This window comes from Hyla sarda, chromosome 1 (assembly GCF_029499605.1).
Source record: "Hyla sarda isolate aHylSar1 chromosome 1, aHylSar1.hap1, whole genome shotgun sequence".
NCBI lineage: Eukaryota > Metazoa > Chordata > Amphibia > Anura > Hylidae > Hyla > Hyla sarda.
The window spans coordinates 249,963,076-249,975,357 of NC_079189.1; the positions used below are offsets into that span (position 1 = coordinate 249,963,076).

General features: G+C 43.6%; 1 protein-coding gene across 1 annotated transcript in view; it reads left to right on the forward strand.

Moving 5' to 3' along the window:
• ARHGEF18 (Rho/Rac guanine nucleotide exchange factor 18) overlaps positions 1-12,282 on the forward strand; it is a 328,222-nt gene that overhangs the window by 296,499 nt on the left and 19,441 nt on the right. The window contains exons 24-25 of the mRNA XM_056570400.1: positions 1,894-2,028; positions 6,765-6,850. Coding sequence (XP_056426375.1) covers positions 1,894-2,028; positions 6,765-6,850 — 221 coding nt within the window. The remainder of the gene's footprint in view (positions 1-1,893; positions 2,029-6,764; positions 6,851-12,282) is intronic.

Here is a 12,282-nt window from a genome sequence, read left to right on the forward strand (position 1 = left end):
GCTTGGCGCTCTCTCACTTCGGAGCCCTGTTGTATTTCAAGGAAACAGTTTAGGGCCACATATGGGGTATCTCTGTACTCAGGAGAAATTGCACTACAAATTTTGGGGGGCTTTTTCTCCTTTTACCCCTTATGAAAAGGAAAAGTTGGGGTCTACACCAGCTTGTTAGTGTTAAAAAATTAAAAAATTTACACTAACATGCTGGTGTTGCCCCATACTTTTTATTTTCACAAGCGTTAAAAGGAAAAAAAGACAGGAGAAATTGCGTTACAAATTTTGAGTACAGAAATACCCCATATGTGGGCGTAAAATGCTCTGCGGGCGCACAACAAGGCTCAGGAGTGAGAGCGCACCATGTACATTTGAGGCCTAAATTGGTGATTTGCACAGGGGTGGCCGATTTTACAGCGGTTCTGACATAAACGCAAAAAAATAAATACCCACATGTGACCCCATTTTGGAGACTACACCCATCACGTAATGTAATAAGGGGTACAGTGAGCATTTACACCCCACAGGGGTCTGGCAGATTTTTGGAACAGTGGTCCGTGAAAATGAAAAATGTAATTTTTCATTTGCACAGCCCACTGTTCCAAAGATCTGTCAAATGCCAGTGGGGTGTAAATACTCAATGTACCCCTTATTAAATTCTGGCACCATGGGGTGCTTTGTAAAAGCACATGGTCGCTGACTTCCATTCCAAACACTTTTTTTTCCCAAAAGCTCAATGGCGCTCCTTCTCTTCTGAGCATTGTAGTGTGCCAGCAGAGCACTTGACGTCCACACATGGGGTATTTCCTTACTCAAGAGAAATTGGGTTACACATTTTAGGAAGATTTCTCTGCTTTTACCCCTTGTAAAAATTCAATAACTGGGTCTACAAGAACATGCGAGTGTAAAAAATGAAGATTTTGAATTTTCTCCTTCAATTTGCTGCTATTCCTGTGAAACACCTAAAGGGTTAACAAACCTTTTTAATGTTATTTTGAATACTTTGAGGGGTGCAGTTTTTATAATGGGGTCATTTGTGGGGTATTTCTAATATGAAGACCCTTCAAATCCACTTCAAAACAGAACTGGTCCCTGAAAAATTTTGATTTTGAAAATTTTGTGAAAAATTGGAAAATTGCTGCTATACTTTGAAGCCCTCTGATGTCTTCCAAAAGTAAAAACATGTCAACTTTATGATGGAAACATAAAGTAGACATATTGTATATGTGAATCAGTATATAATTTATTTGGAATATTCATTTTCCTTATAAGCAGAGAGCGTCAAAGTTAAAAAAAATGCAACATTTTCAATTTTTTCATCAAATTTTGGAATTTTTCACCAAGACATGTTGCACTATCGACAAAATGTTACCACTAACATAAAGTAGAATATGTCACTAAAAAACAATCTCGGAATCAGAATGAAAGGTAAAAACATCCCAGAGTTATTATGTTTGAAGTGACAGTGGTCAGATGTGCAAAAATGGCCGTGTTCTACAGTGAAAATTGGCTGGGTCCTTAAGGGGTTAATGTAGTAAGTGGGAAATTTTAGCGATGTATAAATAAAAGTTATTTTTTTAAAGGGTTGATTAATAAGGTTTTTTTTACCCCGGGCTTCGGCCTTGGAGTTTGGTAAATTGGTCAGTTGACCCCCTACCAACCTGGGTCAATTTTGTTATATGCCTCCATATCCAGACCTCCATGGGTTGATAAATTTGATTTCCATTGAAAATTTTTATGTGATTTTGTTGTCAGCACATTCAACTATGTAAAGACGAAAGTATTTCATACGATTAGTTCATTCAGATCTAAGATGTGTTATATTAGTGTTCCCTTTATTTTTTTGAGCGGTGTACATGCTGATTCATTTCACAAATGTTTTTTTTTTCTTTGGAAATGCAGCGGAAAAGATTGAAACTTTGTTGCTATCCCATTTCTCCACCCTGTGTGATGATCCCAGCTCTGGTTTGACCGCCCTTCCTAGAAGATCAGAGACCTTTGGGGGCTATGACAGCAACTGTGGACATACCAACAAAAGTAAGATTATCTCTTCACAACAAATAAAAATTAAAGCTGTCTGGATTTGGAACTAGGATAGACTGGGTCAGTGTAGCTGTTTTTAAAGTAGTGTGTTTTTTTTAGGCTGTTTCCACGCATAGTATTGTGGTCATTATTTTTAGGCAAACCAGTCCAAACACAGAAAAAGTTTTTTCTGTCAGGTTTTTCTCTATACTGGTCCCACTCCTGGTTGTGGTTAAAAAGACTAATGAAAATAATGTATCTGAACCCAGCCTACAGTATGTATTGTTTATACATAGTATATCTAACCACAATGCTGGGAAGGGGTTTTAGAACATTTACAGGCATTCCTTTAGGTCAATTAAGTTATGCTTGTGCTTTTTCATATAAGCAAATACATAATAAGTGCCCACAGGGCGAGGATGATTGCCTCTTGTGCCCAGCGTTAACCCCTTTCTACCTGTGCCATAGTTGAGGCACATTAAAAAGGTTGTTAAGGCACAGTACCATACATTCTAGACACATTTGTTCCATAAAATTTATTTGAATTAGGTAATAAAAAAAAAATTTCTTCTATATGTTTAGCCCCAAATTTTTCATTTGTCAATACAGCAGGGCTGAGAAAGCAAGGAGGGCCACTTGGTTTTCTTGAGGCTTATTATGGTGATATTTACTGCATTGTTCATGATTACAGTGGCCATGTGATGTCTTCATAACAGAGACACCCAAAGGTTTAACTCTCTAGATCTCTCTTGGACATATACTTTGGTTAAAGTGTAACTGCAATCACACTACAGTGGCAGCATATCTGTTTAAATCTCCTGCAAAATCATAACTTGAGAATTGCCTTAGACTACAGCAATCAGTATATGGATTTGCCTGAAGTCTCATAAAGGGAGATTTATCAAGGGATTTAAGCAGCTTTTTAGCTTACAAAAGTCGCACGTAAGCCTAAGCAATTTTTTGTGCGACTTTTGTGGGCATGCAATAAATACCAATCTGCCCTACCTAAGCATATTTCAGTTTTTACTTTGCAGTGGTCCAGGATTTATCATTGCGAAAGTCACACGTAAGCAAATAAAAGTCGCAAACCTCCTTCAAAAAGTCACGGTCAGCTTGTCACCTGCTTGCACATCTCCCCCCAGCCCAGCTGCATGTCCACAACTCCCATTATGTCCTTATTGTAAGGGCATGCTGGGAGTTGTAGTCATGCGGTGTGGTGCTGGCAGGAAATGTGCGAGTGGGTTACAATAAATGTACTAACCTATTTTCCTTGTTTTTTTTCCTTCTCATTTCAAAGCCCTGTATCCTGTGGACTACAACTATGAACATGGATTTATTTTATTTTTTTATGTTAATAAAATGGTTAACGAGGGCTTTTGAGGAATAGTTTTTTGGAATAAAAGTTTTTTAAACATGTTGGTTTTATTTTTATTCTTTCTTTTTTAATGTACTTTACAGGCTTAGTAGTGAAAGCTGTCTTATAGACAGAATCCATTACTAAGCCAGAACTTAGCGTTGGCACCAAAACAGTTAGCGCTAACCCCCAATTATTACCCGGTACCCACTGCCACAGGGGTGCTGGGAAGAGCCGCTACCAACAGGCCCGGAGCGTCAAATATGGCACTTGTGGGCCTAGGTGGTGACAGGCTGGCATTATTTAGGCTGGGGAGGTCCAGTAACAATGGTCTTCGCCCACCCTGGTAAGGTCAGGCTGTTGCTGCTTGGTTGGTATTTGGCTGAGAATGAAAATCAGGGGAACCCTATGCAATTTTTTATTTGATTTTTTATAAATAAATAATAAAAGAAAAACGCATAGGCTTCCCTGTATTTTTATTCTCAGCCAGATACCAACCAAACGGCAACAGCCTGACGTTACCAGGGTGGGCGAGGACCATTGTTACTGGGCCTCCCCAGTCTCAATAATGCCAGCCTGTTGCCGCCTAGGCCCAGGTGTACCATTTTTGATGCTCTGTGCCTGTTGTTACCGGCCATTCCTGACACCCCTGTGGCAGTGGGTACCGGGGTAATAATCTGGGGTTAGTGCTAGCTGTTTTTGGGGCTAACGCTACGCCCCGGCTTAGTAATGGGCTCCGTCTATAAGACGGCTTCCACTACTAAACCTGTAAAGTAAATAAAAATTTAAATAAAATACATAAAAAAAAAACGTTTATTCCAAAAGACACTCCCCCACAAGCCCTCGTTACAAAATGTTATTAATATTAAACAAAAAAACGCTGGTCATCGTAGGCCACCAAATCTTATGTAGCCCACAGGATAGACGAATCTGAAATGAAAAGAAAAAACAAACAAAAAATGGGTTTGTACATTTAGGGGGAAAAAAGTGGTTAAAAAAAATGTAATAAACACGCATACATTTTTTTTTTGCTAATGTGTGCTATGAAAATGGTATTCTAAAGTGATTTTATTGTTTTTTTGCTTATGTAAGCCACATTTTTCAAACCCCTGTTGATAGTATGATAAATATGTCACACATAAGCAAACCCAAAGCAAAAAATTTTATGAAAATGCCTACAGAACTCGCTTACCAAAGCAACGATGACAAATGTCCCCCATAGACTTTCAATCTGTATCCTGATCGCTGTAGTCTTGGTCTATGAATTTGCAGGAGATATGATCAGATATCCTGTCACTGGAGCATAATTGCAGTTACGCTTTAAACTAATTCATAGCTCTAGGAGGCTGTTGTTTAAAGGGTAGCTCTCATTAAAACTAATTTTTGCTATTGCACTCCTTATGGTAAATCAAAAATATTTCTAATATACTTTGCTTAAAAAAAAATAAGGTTTTCTATGCTTTATTTGTGCTTAGAAAAGCTCAAGAGCACATTTTCCCTCATCTTATACACAGACTTTGGACCGAAGCACAAACACAGGAAGTGCAGCCTGGAGTGCTGAGGGGGGGGGGGTGTCCGGCCTCATCCAATCATAACTCCTCTTACACTTAACTGCCATATACTGTTGGATGGACACCAGCCCCCCCCCCCCCCCCCCCCTCAGCCCTCCAGGCTGCACTTTCTGTGTATGGACCTTGGTCCTAAGTCTGTGTATGAGATGGGGGGAAAATATGCTCTTGAGCTTTTTGAAGCACAAATAAAACAAAGAAAACTTCATTTTTTTTAAACAAAGTATATTAGAAATCTTTTTTATTTACCATAAGGAGTGCAATAGCAAAAAAATTTTTAATGAGAGTGCCCATTTAACATATTTGGAAACAAGAGGCAGTGGGGTTCTTCAAGGCTGGTAAGTTAGAAGAGGGTTATTAGGGCCCCAAGATAACCAATGCTCACCAAACATGGAGGGAAGAAAAGCAGAGTAACTGAGCTGAACAATGATGCCAAGTTACTCTGAGGAGCTTTTAAAGTGTACCTGTCATTTGCAAAAACGTTTTATATTATGCAGATATTATCATTATATGCAAATGTTTACAAATGTTTTAACAGTAAATTTGTAATATACATTGGTTAAAACATTTGTATATTTTTGAGGGGAAAATGCTGTCCCTGCAGCTATTATCTGTGTGTCACTGTGAGGAGACCATATATAGGAAGAGAGGGCAGGACAAGCATGGCTCTGTGCAGGCCCCTGGCCTGTCAATCATCCTGCTGTGTGAGCCTCACTGCACAGAGTCCTGCTTGTCCTCACTGCACAGAGTCCTGCTTGTCCTCACTGCACAGAGTCCTGCTTGTCCTCACTGCACAGAGTCCTGCTTGTCCTCACTGCACAGAGTCCTGCTTGTCCTCACTGCACGGAGTCCTGCTTGTCCTCACTGCACGGAGTCCTGCTTGTCCTCACTGCACAGAGTCCTGCTTGTCCTCACTGCACGGAGTCCCGCTTGTCCTCACTGCACAGAGTCCCGCTTGTCCTCGCTGCGCAGAGCCCCGCTTGTCCTCTATCTACATTATATAACAAGTTTTTGCAAATCCATTCATTTGCAAGGATGTACAGTTTTTTTTTGGTTTGTAGTCCAAGGAAAGGATTGTTCAGCACAGCATCTCTTCAGGAAGATGCAAAATGTATCAATAAGACCCCATTCACATGGCAAAGAAAAGGGTGACATGTTTTGATTGTCCAAGCAGTTTTAGTCGTACTAGTTACTTCTCAGTTTGGAGTTGCTTTTATTTGGGGGGGGGGGGGGGGGAGAAACTACCCACTCAGGTGAAAACACCTGAGCACCTGGGGTGCACCACCAAATTGCACTCCACCAAATAGCAGGCACCATCACAGTTGTATAGAATTAAAAAAATTATAAAAAATGAATGAAATACAACTATAATGGATACAAAGCATATCTGTGTACACACATATGCTTTGTGTTCATTATAGTTATATTTTTATTCATTTTACTATCTGACATTTACCTCAGAGTATGTACGTATGTATGTACCTCAGAGTACTATCTGACATTTACCTCAGAGCCTAAAACTCTGTGACAGAGAAATTAAGATGAAAATAAGTGTTTCCTGTTGGAATACCCCTTAAACATGTGGTGGGTACCCTGATGTACTCTCTCAAAGCATGTGCAACTTTATATGATTTTTTTTAGCCCTTTACTTGGCAGACCAATAACCACATTGCAAACTGCTGCAAGTTTTCTGGTTCTGCATAATGTGAACCCAGCCTTATACTTTTCTATTGTATCCCTACCTGTGATTACTGGAAAGTGCAAACTGTTATTTCACTTGGATATAATGCAATCAAAATTTGTTTGTAAATCTGTATCTTGCTTTGCAGCTGGAAGTTTTAAACATAGAGTCAAGGACCGACGCACCACATCTACCAGTTCAGAAACTCAAGTCCAAGACCTTGCGCATAGTGAGGTAAAGATTTTCTGTTTTATGTAGGGACATGTAAAGTGGATGTGTCTGCAGAAGACATGGGTGTAAATTAGCCCATGAATAGGTAGGGCTATTCATCAGGACTCTGTTCATGCTATTTTTAATCTTTTCCAGCTCCAAGTTATAGGCCTTTTCTCGGTTGCTCTTTATTGGGCAACAACTTACTGATGGGTATATGCTCTTATCACTAGGAGGCGCTGACACTAGGAAAAAAAAGTCGGCTCCTCCCTGGCAAGATATACCCACCCACTGGAAGTGAGGTAATCAGTTTTAGCTAGTAACAGTAGGAGGCAAGACACAGGTCTAGGAGCTCCCCAGACCTGGTTTAGTTAGGTGCTTTACTCCCTTTTGTTTCCTTTTTTCAGGTGGGGGTTCAGGAGCATTGCACTACCTGTTCTCCCATATGTGGCTAAGGGGCACGGGACATAAAAGTATGTACGGTTAACCCCTTCCCACCAACGGCCAGCACCTGGGGTTGCCCCCTATCTTCCCTGCTCGTCCCGCTGTCTCTGCCTGACGTGATGCAGGTGACTTGAAAGCTGGCTGAATACATCTTAGGTGAGTATATGAAGATTAAGTCCGCGGGTGAGTGTTCCCACCCAGCCGGGCTAGCCCTCTGTCTGATTCTGTGTTCCTTGGGGTTGATTTCCTACCTCCTCCTGGGATGGTTCTGGCCTGGCTGGCTTCCTAGTCAACCTTTTTCTTGTCTCTATATGGACCGTAGGTTTATTCTCTGCATAAGATGGTCCATTTCCTTGGTGTCCTAGTCCATCTCCATGGACGTGGGATCTTCCGAGAGCTCAGTTTCTGGGCTTCAGTTATCTCTGGCCTAGGGTCTAGTCCGTAATTGCTTTGGTACGTCCCATCAGTAAGGTGTCCCCCAATGAAGAGCGATCGATAAAAGGAGATTTTTTTGTACTCACCATAAAATCTCTTTCTCGTAGCCTTCATTGGGGGACACTGCACCCACCCATATCTTCCTTTTTTGTCCGGATGATTTTTTTCTGTGATTCTTTTACGGGGTCCTTCAGACTTCTGTCTTTGTTGGCTTCTCCTACTGCTTTGTGACAAAACGGATTACCTCACTTCCAGTGGGCGGGTATATTCTTCCAGGGAGGAGCCGACTTTTTTTTCCTCGTGTCAGCGCCTCTTAGTGGCAAGAGCATATACCCATCAGTAAGGTGTCGCCCCAATGAAGGCTACGAGAAAGAAATTTTACGGTGCTTACAAAAAAATCTCCTTTTCTCTATCGGCTCCATTGGGGGACACAGACCATGGGTGTATACTGCTGTCACTAGGAGGCTAGACACTATGGCAACAAGAGAAGTTGGCCCCTCCCAGCAGGCTATACCCGCCCACAGGCACCTGACGTAATCAGTTTTAGCTTAGTGTCTTAAGGAGGTGGACAAGGTCTGGAGTTCTCTCCAGACCAGGTCTTATGTTTTATTATTTTCCTAGTTAGGGATGTGTTAGTTTTTTATTCCTTTTTCTTTCATCTTTTCAGGTGGGAATTCAGGAACTGCGGCTCACTGTCTCCCCATTGTGATTGAGGGGGCACAGACATTGCGTATATGTGCTGTTAACCCCCTCTCGCCAACGGTCAGCGCCTGGGGTTGTACCTCATGGGTCCGGGTCCCACTATTTCCCTGCTCGCCTCGCTCGCACTTGGTAGCTCGGCGTGATGCAGGTGACAGAAAGCTGACTGAAGACCTCATAGAAGACTTCATTGGGTAAGTTCTTCTGACTGAGGTGAGTATATTCCCTTTCTTTTTAGGTACAGCCTTGCAACCTCTCGAGACCCTCACTTTTTGCCCACTTTTTCTCGGGCTGGCCTGGACAGGTTTTTTTTTCTATATTTATTGCTGGGCTGAGCAGGAGCATTTTTGGACTGGGGCACAGCTTTATTCATACTTTTCACTTTCCTGAATGATATGTGTGTGTGGTGTGTGTGTTTCTTTAAGCGGCTGACAGCCGCGGCGTTTTTACTATGCGGGCGCATGAAGCGCTGGCTTACTTTCGCTTTCGGCAGCAGTCGGCTGCCGTCGGCGTCTCGCTTGCTCGCTTCCCCGCAAGCGCATATGCGAATGACAGTGTGCTCGGAGAGAGGAGCGGGCGTGGGCGCCATTACTGACCACCTTGTCAGAAGCTGAGGGCACTATAGCTCTGCCCCCTCTGTTGTCGGGGCTTCTAAGAGGCGCGAATTAGCATCCAATCAGCGCTGTGCGCGCGTTTGTGAGAGGCAGGGGCCAATCAGCAGTGGCCCTGCTCCTGGCCCACCCCTCTTTTGCTATTGGCCGGCATTTCTCCACTAGAACGGAGTTCTCACAGCTGCTGCACAGACAACTGGAGCGTTAGTTCATCATTTTGTCTGTAAAAGCTGTAATTCCAAAATGCCTGGTTCTGCTGCACCCATTTGCTCCCTCTAAACAGTTAACTGGAGTGTTAGCCACTCATTACATCTGTAAAAGCTGTATCTCAAAAATGTCTGGTTCTGCTGAACCACTTGTTCTGCCTGCTCCACTGCTCCCCCAGACCCCCCTGTTGTTCTACCCCGGTTTGCTACCAGACCCGGTGGGTTCGGCCGCCCATCCAGCCTGGGTTCTCTCCCTCCCCAGTCTATATCCGACTTGGCTCAGGTCTCCCGTTATGTGGTGACTGCATCCTCCTGTCTTCTCCGAGTCTGCTGGCAGGCACGGGCGCTCCCCTCACAGGCATCGCTCCGTTACTCCGCCCTGTAGCAAGCGTCGCTCCCCTAGAGGACGCTCCGATGGTCGCCGCTCTGGCTCTCCAGACCCGCGTACCTGGTCAGTCTCCCCCTCTTCCGGGGCCACCTCACACGTTCCCATTCACCTGGAGACCTTGTGGATGCAGTTTCCGATTCAGCCTCCGACTCAGGACCACACGGATGTGCCTGATGTGGTGTACTCATTGGTTTCGGCCATAAGAGACACCTTCCAGCTAAGGACCCAGGAACTTCGGACGTGGTCGAGAAGTTTCCTCTCATCGTGCCCGACCTCTTCCAGGGCTGCCTCACCTCGTTCCCATTCACCTGGAGAACTTGCGGATGAGGTTTCTGATTCGGCCTCCGACTTAAAGGAACACATGGATGCCTGATGTGGTGTACTAATTGGTTTCGGCCATAAGATACACCTTCCATCTAAAGGACCCAGGAACTTCGGACGTGGCTCCAGAAGTCTCCTTTTCTTCGTGGCCCGACCGGCACCCAAGACCTTCAGCTCTCACGCTGAATTTTACGCCCTGCTGGTATCCGCCTGGAGGCACCCTGACAAGAAGTTTCAGGAAACGAAGAAGGTTCAAGCGCGGTATCCCTTCGCCAAGGACCTCATTGCTCGTTGGACCTCCTCTCCAACTGTGGATCTGCCGGTCTCTCATCTCTCTAAGGCGCCTACCGGGCCTTTGGCTGATGTGGCTGCCTATAAGATCCAGCCGACATGAAGGTGGAGACTTTGATAAACTTTGCCTTTGAGACAGCAGGATCTTCCTGCTTTTGCTTCGGCCTGGGGGTCAAGGGCCCTTTCAGTATGGTCTCCCATCTCCGCCAGGCTAGTCTTCAAGATCCCTCTGGAGGATTTATTTAATCTAGCTCCCGATGCTCCGCAGCTGGAGATTTTCTGTTCCATGCGCAGCCACTGTGCTGCCTTTGCCACAAGCTACCTGGTAGCCACCGTCCCTCCATGTGGCTTAAAGCCTGGAATGCGGACGCCGCCTTCAGGAAGTGAGGCGTCGGGCGGAAAAGAGTTCTTTATTACCGCTGGATACGGCTCACAGAACCGCTTTCCGTCGTAAATCCTCCTTCGGGTTCTGCGGTCCTTGGTGCCACCACAGGGTACTAACAAAGGGTCCAGCCGGGTTCCTTCACAGGAAGAGGGCTCCTTCCGGACCTGTCCCTCCCGGAGGTCGGCTGTCCGTTCAGGCCGTTTTGCGGCCCCATCAGGCACACGTAGGCCTTCTTCGATCTGATAGGTCGCCCCCACCCGCCGACCTTTCTCGGGTGGTTGGTCGCCTCTTACTCTTCCGGGATGCCTGGACCATGCACATTCATTGTCCCGATTCCTTCAAGGAAATGCTTTCAAGGTTTATTCCAACCTCTTTGTGGTCCCCAAGAAAGGCGTTTCTGTTCGCCCAATCTTGGTTCTCGAGTATCTCAGCCAGCATCTTCTGCTTCCCATCCCGAATGGAGTCTCTTCATTCGGTGCTGGCGTCCCTGGTTCATGGGGAATTTTCGTACTTCGGTGGACATCAAGGATGCCTGCCTCCACATCTCATTGTTCCGGTCATCAGTGGTACCTCCGCTTTGCAGTTCCGGACAGTCATTTTCTATTGTGCAGGGGTGTGGAAATTTTATAAAAAACTACTTGTCCACGGGACTAAAATGGAGCAAAATCTACTTGTCCCTCGTGACGATCCACTTGTCCGGGACAATTTTCGCTTTCACGCTCCAATTTCTTCCTCCTCGCCCTATAATAGCCATAACTACCTACTATAATGATGCCTTTTAATTTTTCAATAACAACATATTTTCTGAACAAAAAAAAAAAATATATATATATATATATATATATATTTAGGGAAGTGAAATTGAAATAGTAAAAGATAATTTAGCAGATTTGGTGGTTTTTCTTTTCTGCGCCATTTACCTTGGGGTTGAGATAACATGTTAGTTTTATACTTTACGCCGCCTGATTACAGCAATACCAGATTTGTATCGTTTACATCATGTTTTACTAATTCTGAACTTTTTCTAATTTTTTTAATTGCCATTTTTTAACCCCTGTAGCTTTATTTTTTTTCTGCATACCAGGCTGTATGAGGGCTCGTTTTTGCGCCATAATCTGTTTTTTGTATCTGTGCCATTTTGGTATTGATCTGACTTTTTAATCGCTTTTTAACTTTTTTTTCTGGGATATTATAAAAATTGCAAATCTGTAGTTTGGTATTTTTTTACATTTACCGTACAGGATATATAATGTTATATTTTAATAGGTTGTACAATTACGCACGAAGCGATACCAAATATGTTTATTTTTATTGTGTTTACATGTTTTTATATAGGAAAAGGGGGTGATTTGAACGTTTAACATGGAAGGGGTTAATGCAGCGGTCTTCAAACTCTGGCCCTCCAGATGTTGCAAAACTACAACTCCCAGCATGCCCGTACAGCCAACGGCTGTCCTGGCATGCTGGGAATTGTAGTTTTGTAACATCTGGAGGGGCACAGTTTGAAAACCACTGGGTTAATGTGTGTCTTTCAAACTTTTATTAAAACTTTTTTTTTTTACACTTATTACACTTATAGGAGGAATCATTAGATTCCTCAGACAGATGAATAGAGTTCTTTTGAACTCTATTAATCTATGTGCTCTGTGATCCATTGATAGAGCCTGGTCCAGCCA